Source organism: Bos mutus, chromosome 1 (genome assembly GCF_027580195.1).
Source record: "Bos mutus isolate GX-2022 chromosome 1, NWIPB_WYAK_1.1, whole genome shotgun sequence".
Taxonomy (NCBI): Eukaryota; Metazoa; Chordata; class Mammalia; order Artiodactyla; family Bovidae; genus Bos; species Bos mutus.
Window position 1 is genome coordinate 155,626,945 of NC_091617.1, and position 20,953 is coordinate 155,647,897.

General features: G+C 48.2%; 1 protein-coding gene across 5 annotated transcripts in view; it reads right to left on the minus strand.

The window, feature by feature from the left end:
• The window catches only part of ADARB1 (adenosine deaminase RNA specific B1), a 90,056-nt gene that overhangs the window by 36,874 nt on the left and 32,229 nt on the right, over positions 1-20,953 (minus strand). For 3 of the 5 annotated variants that reach the window (XR_011465699.1, XM_070378189.1, XM_070378198.1), the window contains exons 3-5: positions 9,676-9,711; positions 3,170-3,244; positions 2,968-3,006 (exon numbers count right to left, since the gene is read on the minus strand). Coding sequence is in view for 4 of the 5 variants with exons in the window: in XM_070378189.1 (XP_070234290.1) it covers positions 2,968-3,006; positions 3,170-3,244; positions 9,676-9,711 (150 nt within the window). In the remaining variant the exon portion in view is untranslated. The remainder of the gene's footprint in view (positions 1-2,967; positions 3,007-3,169; positions 3,245-9,675; positions 9,712-20,953) is intronic. The other 2 variants (XM_070378212.1, XM_005898974.2) reach the window with 1 other exon arrangement.

Sequence of the window (20,953 nt, forward strand, 5' to 3'; positions counted from 1 at the left end):
GATAAGTCTTAGAAAACTGTTTATGTAAAGTGTTCTGGCCTTTTAGAAATTATTTTGAAGGACACAGCTTCACTTCTGGTGCTCAGTTAACATTTTTTCAATATGTTATGGGGGCCGATTTGTCTCTGAATCCTTAATACACCCCATGATACAAAAAAACATATAAGGCCAGACATGAAGACTGACACGCTGGTGGTGGCCACGGCTTCCCAACTTCCTGAGGGTGGCAATGTGCTCCTTTTTAGAAAAACAAATATTTGATGAAATTACAAAATAATTTGGTTATACTACCTTTTAAAGGTAGTTTATTTTTACAACTAATAAAAATAATTTCTAGAACTCTAAAAGTTCATGGCAAAATAAACATGATTTTAACTTCAAAAAAATGGGAATAAAAAAGCACTCACTCTTCTCTTTAAGTTTATCAAGCTTTTTGGAAAAGAGAAAAAGCAGTAACTTCTTGTTTTCCTAGTTAGCTTGCATAGGCCACTGGCTGCAGGAAGCACATGGTTAATGACCACTGGGCTTTACAATACTGTTGATGTGAGTGTATTTAAAGCCCTACTGCTAACTTTTGAGAATCCACAAGTGTTTTCAGCAACGGAATATTGCTCACAATCATAAGCTGGTTTACAGGTGCCCCATTAGGTGGCCCCCGCTCCATCTCTATTACTTAACGTGAAAGAAGATTCTGACTATGCTAAGGAGGCCATTTCTATTACTTAACGTGAAAGTAGATTCTGACCATGCTAAGGAGGCTGAGGATAGCCATAAAGACCTTCCAGCTGGACCCATGGGAGGCACTTAACGTGGCAGCAAGTCTGGGTCCCCGGCTGCCAGTGCCCACAGTTCAAGTTCCTGGGCTCCGGGCTGCCATCCTCACTGAGATGCAAGAATGGTGCTCATGTAAACAGCCACAGGGAGACTGGCTCTATCTCTGCTATGGCTGAGATTAGGACACTGCTAAGCCTTCCCTGGTGGCTCAGACAGTAAAGCATCTGCCTGTAGTATGGGAGACCAGGGTTCGATCCCTGGGTCAGGAAGATCCCCTGGAGAAGGAAACAGCGACCCACTCCAATATTCTTGCCTGGAGAATCCCATGGGCGGAGGAGCCTGGCAGGCTGCAGTCCATGGGGTCGCAAAGAGTGGGACACAACTGAGAGACTTCACTTTCACGCCTTCCTGGGACTCACTGCCTCCCAGGTACACCTGACACACACACCACTTTCCCAGTTGACAAAGTTGACGGAATGGACACTAAATTTTCATTTATAACATCCTCCAGCAAAAGCTCAATAGGTTACTCCTTTCGGTGCTCCAAGGAAACAGAAGGTTAGAGAGGGCAGAGCGAGACAGAGTTTAGGTTAACAAGTGAGCGAGAGCACGGCACACCGCATGGCTGCGTACATTCTCATGTTACTGCCAAACAATTATCAGTAAAGAAGTCAAGTCATGGTAAACATTCTGACATGCATTTAATCAAATGTTCATACTCTCTGAAACCAATGCTTTCCTTTAAGAAATAAAAATAGTGTTGATTATAGAAAAATACACTTTCTACAAGAGAGTTCACATGAATTCTACATTCTTCTGTGCTTCAGTTCACGTGGCTTCTACGTTCTCATGTACTTCAGAAGCTCGGAAATGCTACTCATGCTCTACTTTCCTAAAAACGCCTCTACATAAAGGCAAATAAAACGCCAGAATTGCAAGAAGACATCCCACCCTCACAACTCTTCTTAAATAGATGCTTTCTATTTCCATATCATGCTATTTTATTTCATAAATGTGAATACTAATCATGATAAAAATGATCATTGCTTTCAAAATGACAGAAAAATATGGGACTGGCATTTCAGTTTCAGCACTAGAACCAGCAGCTTATCTTTCCAGAAAACGTATTCAGAAGGACTCTTTATCTAGTAACTGACCCCCAGAGCAGTCTGGGGACAGTTACATAACCTACAGCATTGTGAAGCTTCCTCCCAAACCCGACGGCCAGCACCGTGGACAACAGCTCACAGTCCTGACAGCAGGGGGAGGGCTGCATGGGTGACAGTGGGCGTGGGGAGTGGGTTGGCCCCAAAGCCCCCCGAGAGTGACCGCTGCGGCAGTGGCCTGGAGAAAGCACGGGCAGCCAGAGGCCGCACCCACGCCGCCATGTGGCCCGAAACCGCACCTGGTCACGTCTTCTCATGCCAGCGTCCTGGGGGTGGCCTCCCACACGAGGGCACACAACTGCAGGGTCACCTGGCAGAGACCCAGCAACCCACGGTACCCACTACCCTCGGGGACAGAAGCCTGGATTCTGTGAGCAGACAAACTAACCCCAACGCCTCAGCTATAGGCTCTGGGTGAGGCCGCAGGACGCTAGGCTGAAGTGTGTCCTCATCCCGAGTGACCGTTCATCCCTTACACCCATGGGTTCTTCCAGGGACACCTCAACACACACAGGTAACAGGAAGGGCACATATCACACACACCAGAACTCTCAGGTCTCTGCTGTGACCTCCCTACAGAACACGCCCAGCCTCTGTGGGAACCTGTAACCTTATCTAACTGCTCTGCTACCTGGGATCAGCAACAAACAGAACAGAGAAGTGTGTCTACTGACTCTTTATAGGGAACAGGGTCAAGGGTGGAGCCAAAGCCAGGGAGGGCAGTGAGGAGGGGCTTCAGCCAACTCCAGCCCTGAGGCTCATCAAACAAGACCAAGAGACTCGTGTGAGCCCTTCCCTCAAAGTGTAGGACAGCCCACTGCACCTGAAGGTTCTAGGCACCTACACGGCCAATCTCAAAGGCCACCTTAGATTTACACAGATGGAAATCACGGCCATTGTTACGAGAAGCACATAGGGACACGAAGCATGCGGCTTTATGGCGTGTGTGCCTGGAGGCTGGGCCCCTCCTTTCAGCCATGTGCGCTGGGGCCCCAGGGCGAAAACAAGAATAAAAATTCAGACAAACCGCTATAAGGAAAACGCCCACAGCAGACTCCGAGACCTACTGTAGAGAATATATGAAAATTAAACACATGCCACTGTGAACAGGCTGTATCGAAGGAAAAAAATAACCCTCCCCAAATCGGTCCCATTGCATAAATTTACAACACTAAGATTTTAATAGAAAAATGAGCCACTTGACACTACAGGATAGGCCTGGATCTTACTCATGTTTTCTTCATCTTCTATATCCATGGCAAAATACTTCTGAGGGTTTCTTGACTGGCGGAGGCTGTTTCTGTCTGAAAGACATCAAGAAGACCACACTGAGTGTACAAGTAATGTAAGTCTCCTCTGTGGGAAAATGGCAAAACAGGATGGTTAGGTCTGCCCTCTGGACAGCATTCTGATGCTCCCACATCCTGAGCACATACCAGGAACCCCAGGGTCCCGGCCAGGACTCTGCAGCTGGGGTGGGGGTGGGGCAAATTTCAGGCCACGTTGCAAAGGGCAGCCTGGATTCTGGGGTCAGGACCATGGAGAGCTCCAAGCCAGGGCAGGGTGAGGACCTATGCATCCCAGACTCATCAAGACAGACCCCAGACAGACTTCAGGCCCAGCTGCCACGTGATCTCTGCTCTGGGGAGACTTCAGTTTTTGGGTCATAAGATAAAGCTGTGGAGCAAGAACAAACATGCCTCAGCATTCACCCCACCAGTCCCCTCTCATCTTGAGCAGCATCGCATGGATGACATTAAAAAGCAAGCAATTCCTCAAATCTGACCTAATTTCTTAACTATGTATAATTTATTATTTTGTTGGCAGGAGAAACCACAAGAAATCCTCAAAGAACAATTATTCCAATTATATAATTTTTAACAAATTCAAGAGTTTCCTCTTCCTAAATATTTTGGCTGTACTTTGCAGGATCATACTAATGTGTTTGCTGCTGTTTGGTTGCTAAGTCGTGCCCTCTGCTTGGTCCGATTCTTTGTGGACCCGATGGACTGCAGCATGCCAGGCTTCTCTGTCCTCCACTATCTCATGAAGTTTCTCAAATTCATGTCTATTAAGTCGGTGATGCCATCCAACCATCTCATCCTCTGCCACCCACTTCTCCTCCTGCCCTCAATCTTTTCCAGCATCACGGTCTTTTCCAATGAGTTGGCTCTTCCCATCAGGTGGCCAAAGTATTGGAACTTCAGCATCAGCCCTTTCAACGAGTATTCAGGGTTGATTTCCTTTAGGATTGACTGGTTTGATCTCCTTGCTGTTGAAGGGACTCTCAAGAGTCTTCTCCAGCACCACAATTTGAAAGCATCAATTCTTCGGCACTCAGCCTTCTTTATGGTCCAACTTTCACATCGTACATAACTGCTGGAAAAACCATAGCTTTGACTGTGGTGGCAAACTGATATCTCTGGTTTTTAATATGCTGTCTACATGCGACATAGCTTTTCTTCCAGGGAGCAAGTATCTTAAATTTCATGGTTACAATCACTGTCCAAATCTTGGAGCCCAAGAAAATAAAATCTGTCACTGTTTCTACTTTTTCCCTTTCTATTTCCAATGAAGTGATGGGATCGGATGCCATGATCTTTGTTTTTTGAATGTTGCATTTCAAAATAGCTTTTTCATTCTTCTCTTTCACCCTCATCAAGAGGCTCTTTAGCTCTCCTTCACATTCTAGAGTGGTATCATCTGCATATCTGAGGGTGCTGATATTTCTCCCAACAGTCTTAATTCCAGCTTGTGCTTCATCCAGTCCAGCATTTTTCATGATGTACTCTGCATATAAGTTAAAAAAGCAGGATGACAATATATAGCCTTGATGTATTTCTTTCCCAATTTTGAACCAGTTAGTTGTTCCACGTCCGGTTATAACTGTTGCTTCTTGTCCTGCATACAGGTTTCTCAGGAGACAGGTAAGGTGTTCTGGTATCCCACTCTTGAAGAATTTTCCATAGTTTCTTGTGATCCACACAGTCAAAGGCTTTAGCAATGAAGCAGAAGCAGATAATTTTCTGGAATTTCCCTGCTTTCTCTATGATCCAAATGACGTTGGCAATTGGATCCCTGATTCCTTTGCCTTTTCTAAACCCATAATAAAGAATCCCATCAAATTGCCATTGAGGAAAAAAGAGATTGGCAAATTTTGTAGTAACATGTTGCTTTGTATACAAATTAAATTGTAAATCAGTAAAAGGCAAATTTACTGCTTTTAAGAAAATGGTGACGAAAATGAGCTCAATCATGCTTGTATCTTATACATCTCTCTCATATAACACATATATAAAATAGTTTCCATGACAATCATTTGTTAATAACACTAACCCTTACTGTGTATCTGGCAAATACAGTTAAATGAGTTAAAACTTAAATGGGTTTCTGTTTCTTGGCTGTGCCATGCAGCATGTGGAATCATAGTTCCCCAAGCAGGGGTCGAACCTGGGCCCCTGCAGTGGAAGCAGAGTGTTAACCGCTGGGTCACCAGAAGCCCCTCTGAGTTTCTATTTAGACTCCTTTATTCAACAAAGTGTTTCAGATAGTCTTTAAAGTATTAATATTTTATATTCATGAATTACTTCAACATATATGTTTCTGAAAATGTACTATAGGAAAAGCACAGTACTGGATACTATAAGAACCTAAAATGAATCAGACGGACTCTGCAACTGAGAAAATTAAATAAAAATATTGTCTGGATAGCTGACTATATTAAGGAATTACTTTTGATCATTTTAGGTGTGGAAATAGTGTTTTTATCTTTTGTGATATATACTGAAATCTTACAGATGAAATGGCACCTGGGATTTATTATAAAAGATGACCCAGTGCAGTGGGGCAAGTAGATACAGATGAAACTGGGGAGCTGGCAGTGCTGGTGCTGCCAGGGTGAGGGCTCAGGCTGCGGTTCTGTGTTGGTGTGTAACCTTCCCACTATGGAGGCTGTTAAAAGTAATGCCCTTGAGATCTAGCGTGGACATGAGTACCCCGGGTGAGGCATGGGTGCTCTGAGGAGCCTCGTGCGGTGGCTGTGCTGAGCCTGGAGGGGAGGGGCCTTTGGGAAGCACAGAGGCTGAGTGAGAAAGGACTTACTGCTGAGAGACTCGAAGACCAGTCTTGGAAGCAACCACACAAGCCGTCCAAGCACCCTGCTCTCTCTGGCTGAGAGCTGGACTCGAAGCGGGCAGAGGGGCTCATGTGGTGGCAGGTCAGAGGGCACGTCCGTCCCCTCCCCTTCAGCCCGACTGGAAACCCCAGACGGCGCAGCACAGCACACAAGAAGGCTTGGGCAAGGGGTGGGGGAGAAGATGGCAGACAGCTGGGACCCGAGGATGGTGTGGCTGCAAGTCCCCTAGTCTTCTGCTTGCATCGCCACCCCAGACTTGGAGCTGAAGACACCAGCAATCTGGAAGCCCCACTGGGCAGACCCAAACTCCCAGCAAAACTGTCTCTCTGGCCAAGGGCCCAGGAGAGGCCCTCCCAGCAGGACAGGAGACTGACAGACTGAACTGCCCATTCCAGCCAGACCCCAGCCTCCCACCCAGCAGGAATACGGGGTGGGGGAGCCTTGAGTCCCATGCCCTCTGGGCTGTGACGACCCCTCCCACCCTGCCTGCGATGCAGTCAGGGAGAAGGGGTGGGAGCCTGGGCTGCCCCCACCCTGTGGCACCCAGGTGCTTGCCCCTTCCTTGCTGGGGTGGCGCAGGAGGCCCCACCCAGCAGTGCCAGTGGAGGCCAGGAAGCCCAGACGTGCACTCCCACTGGCAGCAATGAGGCAGATCTCACCTCTGTTACAGAGGCCACGAGAGAAAGCAGCTGAAACAGAGATTCAAGCAGGATTCGGATCAGGGAACATAATATGTCCAGGTTGCACTTGAAGTCACTCACCAGACTGAGAACCTCAAACTGAATGAACGAAGGCAAGAGATGCCTACCCCAGGACGTCAGCATTATCTGAGAAGGGCTTTCAAGCAGCAATCAAAACAGAAGTGGGAGGGATCAGTAACCAATCTCAACACAGCCTATACAGCCCGCATCACCAAGAGAGACAGGCAGACCACACAGAACAGGACAGGGGACTTGGAGACCAGCCCGCACAGCAAACCTGCTCACTGTTGACAAAGGCAGACAAGCCACGGGGTGAGGGGAAGACGGCCTTGCCCACAGACAGCGCTGGGTCAACCAGCCATCTTAGCTCACACCCCACACAGGTCCTCGGAATGAACCACAGGCTTAATACAAAGCATAAAACTAGAAAATTTTCACAAAAATCATACCCCAAAACCAGGACTGGGCGAAGAGTTTGCAGACTAGCCATCAAATCCATAAAAGAAGAAAATGATAAACTGGAATCCATCAAAATTTATGGCTTTTGCTCTGCTAACAACCCCGTTAAGAAGAGGAAAAGACCAGCTATGGACTGTGAGCAGATATGTGAAAACCACGCATGCAACTCTCAAGAACAGAACACACACTCACATGAGGAAGAGACATTTCACCAAAGAGTGCACGCAGACAGAGACACACAGGAAATGACGTCCATCGGCATCAGCCACAAGTGAAAGGGACTGAGAGCCACATGCATCCTCCACACACCTACGAGAATGGCTGAAGCAGAGGGCCGACGACCCCAAGGCCAGTGGGCTCAAGGCGAACTGGATCACCACACAGCCACCTGGGAACCAGTCTGGTGGGTTCTTAAAACTAAACACAGACATCGATCCCAGAGAAATGAAGACTTACATTCACATTAAAACAAACAGTGTGGGCGAATGTTTACAGCAACTTTTTTCATAACAGCCCCGACCCAGAGACAACCCAGATGCCCTTCTGCAGGGGCCCGGCTGGACACACTGTCGGCCGTCCACACCAGGAGCGCCACAGGCAATAAGAAGGAACAAACCGTCAACACACCACAACCTGGATGAGTCTCCAGAGGACTCAGCTGAGTGGAAAGGCCAACCCAAAGGTCATATATGTTACACCTATTTACACACTGGGAGCCTCGGGCAAGGCAGGCTTGAACTGCGTGGGTCACTCAGACACAGATTCCTCTCACTAAACGCATACTGCCCACTGCACATCCCAAGGCCAGCTGAAGCCAAGGACAAAGGACACAGAAGGCCGACGACCCATTACATGGGTTTTTGATGGCAGCTCTGGTCAACACTCAACCCTGCGCAGTTCAAGGGTCAACTTTTAAGGGTTCCTAAAATGAGAAAATCATAGAAATAGGGAGCAGAGCAGTGGCTGTGGGGGTCAGGGAGGATGTGGGCGTGGCTACAAAGCACAAGGGGGTGGGGGTCCTGGTGACAACAGATGCTCTGGACCTCTCCCTGGGGTCTGCCTCCCACTGAGACTGCATACCGTGTAAAGGGAACACAATTCCCCTGTATTCACAGCTGCTTGTGAATGTGGGTTCTCTCAAAATAAAAATGTCGATTTAAAAGTAGGCAGAAGGTACACAGCATATTCATATGTAACTAATCAGTGACTGGTGTGCTGAGAGGCTGGCTTCGCTGGGGTCTAGGACGAGGGGAACACACGCCGGCAGTGACCATGACGGGCAGTCTGAGCCACAGGAGGAGTCCTGTGGCCCCAGAGTTCACTCGGTCTATAGGATGTGCCTTGTTTTCCTGCTCTTTCATACCCAAGTCCTAAAAAAGGACAGGGAAAATGTCTCACAGTAGAAAATAGTCAGGCTGTGCACCGTGCCGCTGAGTACGTGTGTAACAGAATGGAAGCCGGAGACCTCTTGCAGGGCAGAAGCTGGCACTTCCAGCTTGCACAAATGCCAGCTTTCATACTGAAGGTTATAAAACAAAGCAAAATAGCAAATACAAGCACTTCAGAGCATTTTACATAACCATTTTTCTTTCATTCTGAAAAGCACCTTATAGGGCCTGGACCACAAACACCGAGGAATGAAAACCCCATCAAAAATCCCATATGAACAAAATTCCAGCAACTGCCAGTGAAAGAAAAGCTCTGTTTGATAGCAACATTCGAATAATTTCTTCATTTTGCAGGATTCCCCTAAAGCGTTAAGAAGTAGGCAGTGAGGTAGGAAAGACGATTAACCTCGGCATCAAAAGACCTGGGATTTCAATTTAACTTGGCTCCAGTTATAATCTCAACTCTCCTTTTTTACAGTAGAACTGGACACACTGATGCTAAAGTTTATGTGGAGAAATAATCAGATTTGAATAATTAGGGAAACTCTGAACTGAGGAGCAACGAGGTGGGGCTGGTCCTCCCGGACTGGAAAGGATGGAGCCCCAGAATGTGCTCACGGCTCATGGATGCAGAGCAGAGAGACAGACTCAGGACAGAAGGGCTTCCCCAGCACTGACCAGTGCCCTTTATAACAAGTGGGGCCAGACCCTGGGTGACCCCTGGAGGAAGAGGAGGCTGGAGCCGCCAGGGCCCTCAGTCAGTGTCGGCGTCAGCTCCCTGTGGGTTTGCGTCTGACTTCCCATAACGCCACCCAATGGCAAAGCTTTACTTTCTAAGCGGCTGGTGGGTAGATGGTCATCTGTTGTGTGATTCCTTACATACTTGTAGGTGTTTCTGATGTAAGATAAAGTATAAATAAATACGTAAACTATAGCATTTCTCTCTGCATCTTATCTCTCACTGTGGAAACACCAACCTGCACACATGCCTCCCCTCCCTTGGTGAAAAGAAGGGTTTCTGGAATAAAATACGAAGAACAGGACTTACTCACATTCAAGATGCATCAGAACATGAATTCTCTGTTGTGCTGGTAAAAAAAAAAAAAAAAAAAGCTATCCTGAGGAATTCACTAAAAATTTTAAAAATGTTAAGAGAGACAGTAAACTTGACAAAACTTACTAGTAATTATTACTCATTTTAATCTACCTTATGCTCTGAAAAGGATGGTTTTGAAAAGGTTTTACATATTCTTAGTGACTGTTATGGGTTTCAGTTAGGAGCCATACACTACAAAATTTTAAACAGAGAATTGTTAAAATGAAGATTCTTCATGTTAATTCTTTTTACTATAAATCAATCAACTTGTTAAGGGGCTTCCCTGGTGGCTCAGATGGTAAAGAATCTGCCTGCAATGTGGGAGACCTGGGTTCAATCCCTGGATTGGGAAGATCCCCTGGAAGAGGGCATGGCAACCCACTCCAGTATTCTTGCCTTGGAGAATCCCAAGGACAGAGGACCCTTGGCGGGCTACAGTCCATGGGGTCACAAAGAATAGGACACGACTAAGCACAGCATAGACTAATTTTGCAGCTATGGGAAAAAAATTGAAGGCTGATTCAATTATTTATTTAACAAAGGTGATTGAAGTTTAAATAATCTCAAATTCAACAACTTAATCATGCATGTTTAGAAAATGCATTCATGACTTGTATTTTGCTTCCAATATTTTGCTTTCTAAACAAAGTAGTATCACTAAAATATTCAAAACAATCAACTTATAATACTTTACAATGAAATATTTTCCTTTCTAGGAAACCACCCACATACTAGATGCTCAGTTCAGTTTCCCTTTAGAGACTCGGTACGCACTGGACACGGTTAGGCAGACCGTGTACAACAAACAAGGCTCAAGCACTACTTTCCGAAAATGAAAGTGAAACGCAACAGAGAATAATTAAAATACGCACAGCAACCGACAGGAAGACTCTTGGAGGCAGTTGTATCAAGCTTGCAGAATGCGAAGTTAACACACAAAGACAGCTGCTTTCCTACATGCGAGCAATGAACTAGAATTTGACATAAAAAACAATACTGCTTACATTAGTATCACTCCCCCCAATGAAATAAATTTAACAAAATATGTAAAAGATCCATATGAGGAAAAGTACAAAACTCTGATGAACAAAACCAAAGAACTAAATAGTGGAGATATAATCCAGAAAGACTCAACAATGTCGGTATCGGCTCTTCTCAACTTCACTTATAGATTCAACAAAATCCCAATAAAATCCCAGCAAGGTGTCCTGTGGAAACCAACTGACTTGTTCCCATGTTCATATGGAGAGGCGAACACCCAGAGCAGCCAACATAATATGAAGGAGAAGAACAGAGGGGCCCTGGCAGTCTGTGACTTCAAGACTCACTGTGTATACAGCTATAGGAATCAAGACAGATCTGAACAAAGATGGTGGAATAGAAGGACATGTGCTCATCTCTTCCTGCAAGAGCACCAAAATCACAACTAGCTGTTAAACCACCATCGACGGAAGGACACCGGAACCCACCAAAAAAAGATACTACATCCAAAGACAAAGAAGAGGTGTACAACCACAGTAAAATCAAACCCCATACCCATCGGGTGGGTGACCCACAAGCTACAGAACAATAATACCAAAGAAGTTCCCCTGCTGTTGTGAAGGTTCTGAGCCCCACATCAGGCTTCCCAGCCTGGGGATCCAACAAAGGGACTGGGAGTGCCCAGGGAATCGGGCCGAATGAACTTTTGGGCCAACCCAATACAGTCCACTGGAGAAGGCAATGGCATCCCACTCCAGTACTCTTGCCTGGAAAATCCCATGGATGGAGGAGCCTGGTAGGCTGCAGTCCATGGGGTCGCTAAGAGTCGGACATGACTGAGCAACTTCACTTTCACTTTTCACTTTCATGCATTAGAGGAGGAAATGGCAACCCACTCCAGTGTTCTTGCCTGGATAATCCCAGGGGCGGGGGAGCCTGGTGGGCTGCCGTCTATGAGGTCACACAGAGTTGGACACGACTGAAGCCACTTAGCAGCAGTAGTAGCAGTACAGTCCACAGACCTAACCCCACGTTTGTTTTAGAATTTCAACTATCAGGTGAGGGTGGCTCTGTCCACCCCAAAGGTCCCCCACTGGAGGAGCTCCTCCCCAGGGAGCCTGGTCCCCACTCATGCTGGGAAGCCCAGTAGTACAAGTACAGTAACATGCACCCACACATATGTCACGGTCAATTCTGGGAGCCTCGGGCCCTCTGTCTACTACTGCTGCTCATCAGCGGTCAGCAACTTCCCCTCCCTGTATCCTCTCCTGGCAGACATGGCGTCACCTACTCTTGCCAGAGACGGGCTCAGATCCTTCCTTCCTGAGGCAGACATGGAACTCCTCTCTCTTCACCCACCAAAGGGCACTTCAGGTGGCCCGCTGCAGAGCGGTGTCCAGGCCTACCATCCTATCACCCATGCCTGCACACACAGGCCCCAATCCTGGTGCTGGCACTTGAGGGCGCCAATAGCTACTTGTTGCATGAAAGGATGCCTGGGTGGGTGGGTGGGTGGGGGGATGAGTGAGTGGACTGGATGAATGAGTGGATGGGCGGGTGAATGAATGGATGGATGGAAGGATAGATGGGTGGGTGGGAGGGTGGGTGGTAGGATGAGTGGATGGACTAGATCAATGAGTGGATGAACAAATGGATGGATGGAAGGATGGATGGATGGGTGGGTGGATAAATGCTCTTCTTCCCTATGCCTCCAGCTGGCACAGTGCTCCACCCCTCACAAGGAGGTGTTCTCTCAGCAAGGCGGAAGCAGGGAAGGAGCCCGAAGCCTCAGGCACTGTCTGTATCTCCTCCATCTATGAGGGGAAGTTGGCCCAGTCTCTGCTGCCCTGTCCTCTGGTGGTGCTCAGAGGAGGCTCACTGCTGTGGGTCTGGGCTTCCATTTCTACAACAGGCCCCATGCCCATCCACTTCTCCATTCTGGAAAGATGGGGGTGCCCAGATGGCCTGAGCACAGGACAGTGACCATCACAGAGCACACAGATAAGGGTGCTGTAACACTCAGGACCCAGCACTCACTAGGGAAGCCCGTAACCCCAAAACACAGGAGCCTGTTCACATGGGGTTCCCCCACCTGTTCTCAGCAGCAGGCCAGGAGTGGAGGAGGTCACAGTGGAGCTGGCGGCACTCCTCGGGGCCCTGGGGAGGCTGGGGTGTGCTCCACTGTCCCCGGGTGTGACCCGGGCTCCAGCCCACCTTGGGCCTTGGGCACAGTGCCCACCAGGGCAGCAGCGTCTGCCTCACAGGTCCTGGTTGGTGGTTGGTAATTAAACTGCACATCACTCTCTTCTAACTGCCATTCATTTCCTGACGACTGAGTTAATCCCCAGAGTCTCATCCACAGCCACAGCTAACATCTGCCTTGTGGAGGGGGTGACCACAGGGATAATTCAGGATTGGTGAAAAACCACTGAGACTCCATCACTACTGAGAGCAAGTCACCTGCTGCTATGCTATACTGACAACTAATGACATTCGAAAAGCCACGTCACACCAGGCTTTACATGTGACTGGGAGCACTTTAAAATTACACAATAGTAAAGACTACATTTCAAATTCTGTAAAATTCATCCCATAAATGGGATGGCCAGTCCTAATAACACTCATAAATTCGAAAGGCATTCTTATTAGTTTCAAACATAGGGTGTGTGGTAAACAGCAGCAGGCATTCACGTGTGCCCCACTCATCAGCGGTGTCCACAATGAGCGTGCACGCACAGCAACCACCATGAGCGTGCACGTACAGTGTCCACCATGAGCGTGCACACACAGTGTCCACCACGAGTGTGCACACATGGCGATGTGCAGTGAGCACTGCTACATCTCATCACGCTCAGCCTCCCAAGATGCTGGTCTGAAAATGCCAACAGCTTTCCTACTGCAGAAAAAGATTCCAGCACGAGTGAAGACATTCAGAATTTGTGTACGGTGGGGCTAACACAAACCACGTGAGTCACAGCAAGTTCCAAATGATGACACAACTGTTCTTACGCTTCTCAAAACTTTCTCCAATTTAAATGTCTAGTGATGAAGGACCATGGGGAAAAAGGTGGCAAGTCTAAATTTAGGGTCTTTGGATGAGAATTCTTGCAGTTGGGCTCCTGCCTTTGTCTCAGTTCCCTGCTGCTTGTCTTCTGCCATCTTGCTCTCCCACGCCTGACTGATGCTGTCACCCAGATGCGGGGTGGGAGCAGCAGGGACACACTGAGGCAGCACCCGGTGCCCTCGGACCCTGGACAAGCACGTGGGCACGGCACCCCCGGAGGCCTCACACTGTGAGCCAGCCCTACTGCTCCCACTAGCGTGATTGTCTGTGGTGTCGAAAGACTGCCAGTATCAAGGTGGGTTTCCTCTTCCTCCTCTCGGGACATGCACTAAAAACAAGCTCATTCTATTTCCTGGAGAGGTCACTGTCTCCTGCTGCAGAAGACCCCAAAGATGCGGTGCTCCTGAAAGACCCATTCCAGCCCTGTCGGCTGCTGGGTAACGAGGTGGCCCCCAGAAAACACCTGGCTTTTCCCTCAGTAGGGGCGTCTTTGCACTGATGATGTTTTCTGTTAGTTCACGCACGTTACATGGAAACAGCAAACTCTCAACATCTGTTAAAGCAGCGATTTGCCCCAAGGCCAGGAGTGTGCGATTTTTATAGTCAAGGGCAACTTCTGAATCTGGTGTTAAGAAAAAAATAATGATTTTAACATCTTAACACATTAAATTGAATTAAAAACCGAAATCATCTGAAGTGGTGAATGGAACGCTCTCCGCGTTTTTAAAAAGGCAAACACGTAACAGTGGCAAACAGCATGAAGAGCAGTTTTAAGGTTGGAAAAGTCAGTGAGAAAGCGTGGCAGCAGAAGGGGAATCACAGAGCGCCCGTCTCTAGAGGGAGAATCCCCCAGGACTCCAAGCCGCACACTTCTGAGATTCCATAAACGTCTTTGCAAACAATACTTTAAACCTGGAAGCCAAAGGGATTTCTAGACATGTTTCTAGACATGTTCTTTAAATCTGCCTTTGTAAGCTGGCCCCTCACTGACATTCTATGAAGTGCCAACAGAGAAAAAGAGGAGGGCTTTAAATGGAGAGCTGGAATCACTGGCATCAATAAGATGAATTCACAGCACCACAAGTCAGAACACATTCCCACAGCGCATTTGCATCCAGGATCTGCATTTCAGAATAAAAGAGGACGACTCACCTTTCCTCTCGGAGCGTCTCCTGCGCCTCCTCTTACACCGGCGGCCCCTGATGCTGAGGACGGTCCCCATAGCCTGTGTCCCCGTGATGAGCGAGCCAGCCCGGGGCAGCCCGGCCCTAGTCTGGCCCTGCAGCTACTGGGGTGGACGCTCAGCCAACCCTTGGAGCTGCACAGCTGCGACGGCCGCCGGGGACACGTGGGAGGGCGGCTCCTCCCCCGCCCCAGGCTCACTCATCAGAGGCAGACGGAGGGGCCACCAGCTGGAGGGTGGCCCGGGACCCTCAGCCCTGAAACACAAGCAGGGACATGACCCTGAAAGGGAGGAGAGACATGCTCTCCCCAGCAAACAGAATCTGACCTGAAAAAGCCCAGCATCTTCAAAACACACAGAACCCTCAAGTAATGAAGCAGAACTGCCAGGAGGCCAGTTCACAAAACACACTGCACAAAGTAACGCGGCCAGGGAGAACACACAGGGGCCAGGACCCCGTCTGGGGACACTGCTGCCAACCTGCATGTGGGCAGCCAGGCCAGGCAGTGCCACTCGCCCCTTCCCATGCATCCAGGTGCACAGGCACACGCGCGCGCACACACACACACAGAGTTATACACCCGCACACACACACACAGAGGCACATCTCGGGGCATGGGACGCCCGCACTCGGGCTGGCCCAGCACAACCCACGCCCTTGGCCCCCCTCATCCAGACAGGCGGTGTCGACGCTCTCCCACGTCTAGGGGGGCCTGTCCTCCAAACAAAAGGCAGCTGCAGCCGGGAGGACGTGAATGGCACAGTCCTTCAGCCAAAGAAAAGTCAATCAATGTGTCAAACTCTTCTTTACAACATGACTGACTGTGTCTTGCAAAAAAAAAAATAGTTTCTTTCCCAGTAATGCCAGCATCCCTTTTACAATTTAGTATTCCAAAGGTGTACATGAATTAACACCGGATTCACCAACTGTACGCAGAGCTGAGCCATGTCTTGTCACGTCGAGCAGCTCCTATTACCTTAGGCTTGTGGGTGTGCCCATCCAAATGTGCCCCACAGAAGAGGTTGCCCTGCACAGCCCCCTCCCCAAGGCTCCAGGCAGTGGGCACGAGGGGAACAGAATCCACCCCTGGCCTGGGGTTGGGGTGGGGCGGGGGATTAGAGCGCAAACCCAAGCGGTGGGCCGGCTTGGTGGGCAGAGCCCAGGGACTGTCCCCAGCCCCAGGCCCAGCCGTTCATGCGGCTGATGGAGGCGGTCACGCTAACTCTGATTTTCTGGACTCTGTCCAGTATTTTTCCATGTGGCATCCATACATCACACAGCACATTATTTTCTTTTTGTTGATGCTCTGGCACAGGGAGAGGCCTTGCTGACCCCAAGAGAGACTGCCCCCTCCCAATGAGCCAATTCCCAGAGACAGCAGAGGGCTCAGCCAGGAGCAGTGCAAACCCCAGTGCCCACCACCATCCAACCTCTCCCCAGACCCCTCTGCCTCATCCTGAGGCCCTCAGGCAGGGACCAGGCCAGCAGAAGTCACCACTCCAGCCTGGAGCCTGTCAGCACGACCCACACCGACCAGTCCTGTGTGGCTGACTCTGCCCCACCTCGCTGTTCCCATGCTGTTACTCAGTTGCTAACACAACAAAGTCATGTCCGACTCTGCAACCCCACAGACTGCAGCACGCCAGGCTTCCCTGTCCTTCACTACCTCCCGGAGTTTGCTCAAATTCATGTCCACTGAGTCAGTGATGCCATCCAACCATTTCATCCTGTGTCATCCCCTTCTGCCTTCAATCCTTTGCAGCATCAGGGTTTTTCCCAGTGAGTCGGCTCTTCGCATCAGGTGGCCAAAGTACTGGAGCTTCAGCTTCAGCATCAGTCCTCCCAATGAATATGAAGGGTTGATTTCTTTTGGGATTGACAGCTTTGATCTCCTTGCTGTCCAAGGGACTCTCAAGAGTCTTCTCCAACACCACAGTTCAAAAGCATCAATTCTTTGGTGCTCAGCCTTCTTTATGATCCAACTCTCGCATCCATACACGACTACTGGAAAAACCATAATTTCAACTATATGGAACTTCGTAGGCAAAGTGATGTTGCTGTTTTCTAATATGCTATCTAGGACTGTCACAGCTTTTCTTTCAACAAGCAAGTGTCTTTTAATTTCATAGCTGCAGTCACTGTCCGTAGCAATTTTGGAGCCCAAGAAAAGAAAATCTGTCACTGTATCCATTTCTCCCCCATCTATTAGGCATGAGGTGATGGGACAGGATGTCATGATTTTATTTTTTTGAATGTTGAGTTTTAAGCTCTTTCACCCTCATCAAGAAGTTATTTAGTTCTTCTTCCCTTTCTGCTATTAGAGTAATATCATTTGCATACCTGAGGTTGTTATTTTTCCTGGCAATCTTGATTCCAGCTTGTGATTCATCCAGCATGGTATTTCACATGATGTACTCTTGTGGCTCAGCTGGTAAAGAATCTGCCTGCAATGTGGGAGACCTGGGTTCGGAAGATCCCCTGGAGAAGGAACGGCTACCCACTCCAATATTCTGGCCTTGAGAATTCCATGGACTCTATAGTCCATGGGGTCGCAAAGAGTTGGACACAACTCAGCAACTTTCACTCACTCACTCTGCATAGAAGTTAAATAATCAGGGTGACAATGTACAGCCTTGACGTACATACACTTTTCCCAATGTGGAACCAGTCCGTTGTTCCATGTCTGGTTCTAACTGCTGTTTTTTGACCTGCACACAAATTTCTCAGGAGACAAGTAAGATGGTCTAGTATTATATCTCTTTAAGAATTTTCCACAGTTTGTTGTGATCCACACAGTCAAAGGCTTTAGCATAGTCAATGAAACAGAAGTAGATGTTTTTTTGAATTCTCTTGCTTTTTCTATGATCCAACACATGTTGGCAATTAGATCTTGGTTCCTTTGCCTTTTCTAAATCCAGCTTGTACATCTAGAAGTTCTTGGCTCACATACTATTGAACTGTAACTTGAAGGATTCTGAGCATTACCTTGCTAGCATGTGAAATGAGTGCAACTGTGCAGTAGTTTGAGCATTCTTTGGCATTCCCTTTCTTCGCAATTGGAATGAAAACTGACCTTTTCCCTTCCTGGGGCTCTATTGCTGAATTTTCCAAATCTGCTGGCATATTGAGTGCAGCACTTTAACAGCATCATCTTTTAGGATTTGAAATAGCTCAGCTGGAATTCCATCACCTCCACTAGCTTTGTTTGTAGTGATGCCTCCTAAGACCCACTTGACATTTACTCCAGGATGTCTGGCTCGAGGTCCGTGATCACACCATTATGGTTATCTGGGTCATTAAGATCTTTTTTGTATAGTTCTTCTATGTATTCTGGTCACTTCCTCTTAATATCTTCTGCTTCTGTTAGCTGTCCCCATGCAAACTCCCCAAAAGGCCTTCTCACTGCCTTATCCCTCCAGACCCCAGTGGGTGCTACCATGTTCTGCAGGGCATGTGTGCAGCCCGCTTCTCTAGGGCACCCACTGCTCACGATGATCCCGTGGGTGCAAGAGGACACAGTTTGGTTCTCAAGACACTTGGTGTGATGACACTGAGTCCATTTAGGTTCCTTTCAACTAAAGGGCACGTAACAGTCCATGAGACACAAGGGCAAGTTAGCTTCCTACAAGCATGTGCACAAGCCCACTTCACACCCGCTCTACATTCTTATCAAGAGGCAGGCAAAGCGGCAGTTACAAGCATACAGCCTTCACTTCATAAACTGACAGCTTGCTTTTCTCATCAAATGACATGACCCAATGCACAATGAATCTTCATCAAGTAATGAATGCCATATTCTCAAGAGTAAGCGTGAGGCAGAATCCACCAGAATGACAAGGCAAGTGGGGCCCTGACCATGCTGAGCCTGTGGCTGTGGTCAGGCGGCGCCCTCAAGGAGCACCATGCTTCTCTCTTCGTCTTAATTTATCTCAGAGCCACTCCACACGGAGTCCCCAGAGGTGAAGTAATGACCTCTCTCTGCATCTATCATAGTCTTCTTTCTTCCCACTTCCTCCTTCCACCTTTAGGATTATTTAAGAGAAGTGTAAAAATAGAATTCCCATGTTCATGAGAATCAAGAGATTCACAGCAGAATGGCAATGATTTGCTGTTTCAGATAGGGATTCCAGAACCATTAAATTGACAGTTTATAATCTAAAAAAATACTTCAAAGCTCTTTTTCTAATTTAAAAATACATCAATTTTGGACTTCAGCTGTCACATCTTTGCAAGTTAATAACTACTGAATTCCAAGAAAAAGTCATAAATAGTCAGACACCATTTAGCATCTGACATTCCTGGTACCTAATTAACTTTATTTTTATCCAGGTCTTAGAGTAAAGACACCAAAATTTAATGCTCCTAGACTATTAATCTAGAATAAGACTCTTGAAAACTATTTTTCTACTCTTACAAGAAGGAAAAAAAAAGTTTATTCTATTAGAATTCTAAACCCTTTAAATGAGTCAGTTATTCATTAGTTACTCATATATAATCAACACATGGGAGATTGTAACAGTACTTGATTTAATATTAACATTATGGCACCTGAGAAATATCTCTTAATAAGAAAAGCAGCACTCGCTCACTCACTCGTCCGGCCATCCTCTGGGGAGGAGTGGGTGCGGGGCAGGGCTGAGGCGGCAGACAGGGCAGGAGGCCAGTGCTAACAGCCCCAGCGGCTCGGAGCCCACCAGTGGCGAGGTGAGAAACAGCCAGACTCCACAGTGGAGTGGAGCAGCGCAGCAGGCAGGCCGGCCTCGTGGCTCGGGTCTGGGGCAAGAGAGAAAGGATGCCTAGCTTTCAGCCTGAGAGCCCAGAAGGACGGAGCCGCTGAGCTCAGAGGCCTGTGGGGGATGGGGGCAGGTCATTGGGAGTTCACTCTGATGTGCCAAGCTGGAGATGAGGTAGTCCCCCAGAAGATGCGGGGGGACCCAGGGTCTGAGTACAGAGAGCAAGAGAAAGGTCTGGGCTGGAGACTCAAGTGTGGGACTCACCTACACAAAGAGGAGGCGAGAGTCTTGAGTGTGGATGCGACACACGCTGCTGCTGGGCGGTTGGGAGAGGGAGCAGCCACGAGGTGGTGTGCTGGTGTGCGTAGGACAGGTTTATCCACTGACCATCGCCTGTCGGTCACTGCCCGTGCTTTAGCTCACTTGAACATCACCAAATCTCAGTAAAGAAGACTGCAATGACTGCACGAGGGGCAGCCTGGACACAACACCAGCTGTTTCACGGCCAGAAGGGATGCCAGTCAAGCCTCTGTGAGGGGAGTGGTGCAGTGCAGCCTGATTACATCACAGGGGCCTCCGGGCTGAAGCCCTGCTCCACCTCCTCCTGGCCTGGGGCCACAGGAACTTCTCACCCTCCTGGCTCCCCGGTGACGGTGAAGGTTCCCTCCGGCTTGCTGGGGAGACCACATGAGGACAGTGCGCAGGGAGGGCGGGGACCCTCAGCTGTAGCTGCTCCTGCATTAGCAGCATCGCTTTACAGAGGAGCCTGCCAGCTGGAGAAACTAAGTGACCTGTCCACAGTTACAACTGGGCAGGCAGCAGGGCCCTGTTCAGAATCCAGGACATGCCCAGCTCAGACCCAGCGCTTCAACCTCTGCAACACAGCCAACATAGCAAAAGCACAGCTACTCAAGTTTACTTTTTTAGTGTATTAAGATTCTACAGTATTGTCAAAATGACACGCCCATATTTCTTTAACATTGCACGTTTCTACCTTCTCTGATAGAACAGTTTCCAGCAGACTAAGGTGAGCGTAGTTGTCAGTCTACTTGCAACATTGCTCCACTCAGTTAAGATCACGGATTCAAGCAAGCTTTTTCCATTTTCTTTTAAAGTGACTTTACCAAGGAACTTTGGATTAAAATAAGAATCTACACAGCTCAAATAGGTAAAGCAGGTGTTGAATCTGAAAAAAAAAAAAAAAAAAGTGGGGAGACACTTGAATTGAAATTAGGCCCTGAAATTAGTTCCAATAGCCAATCATGGGGACAG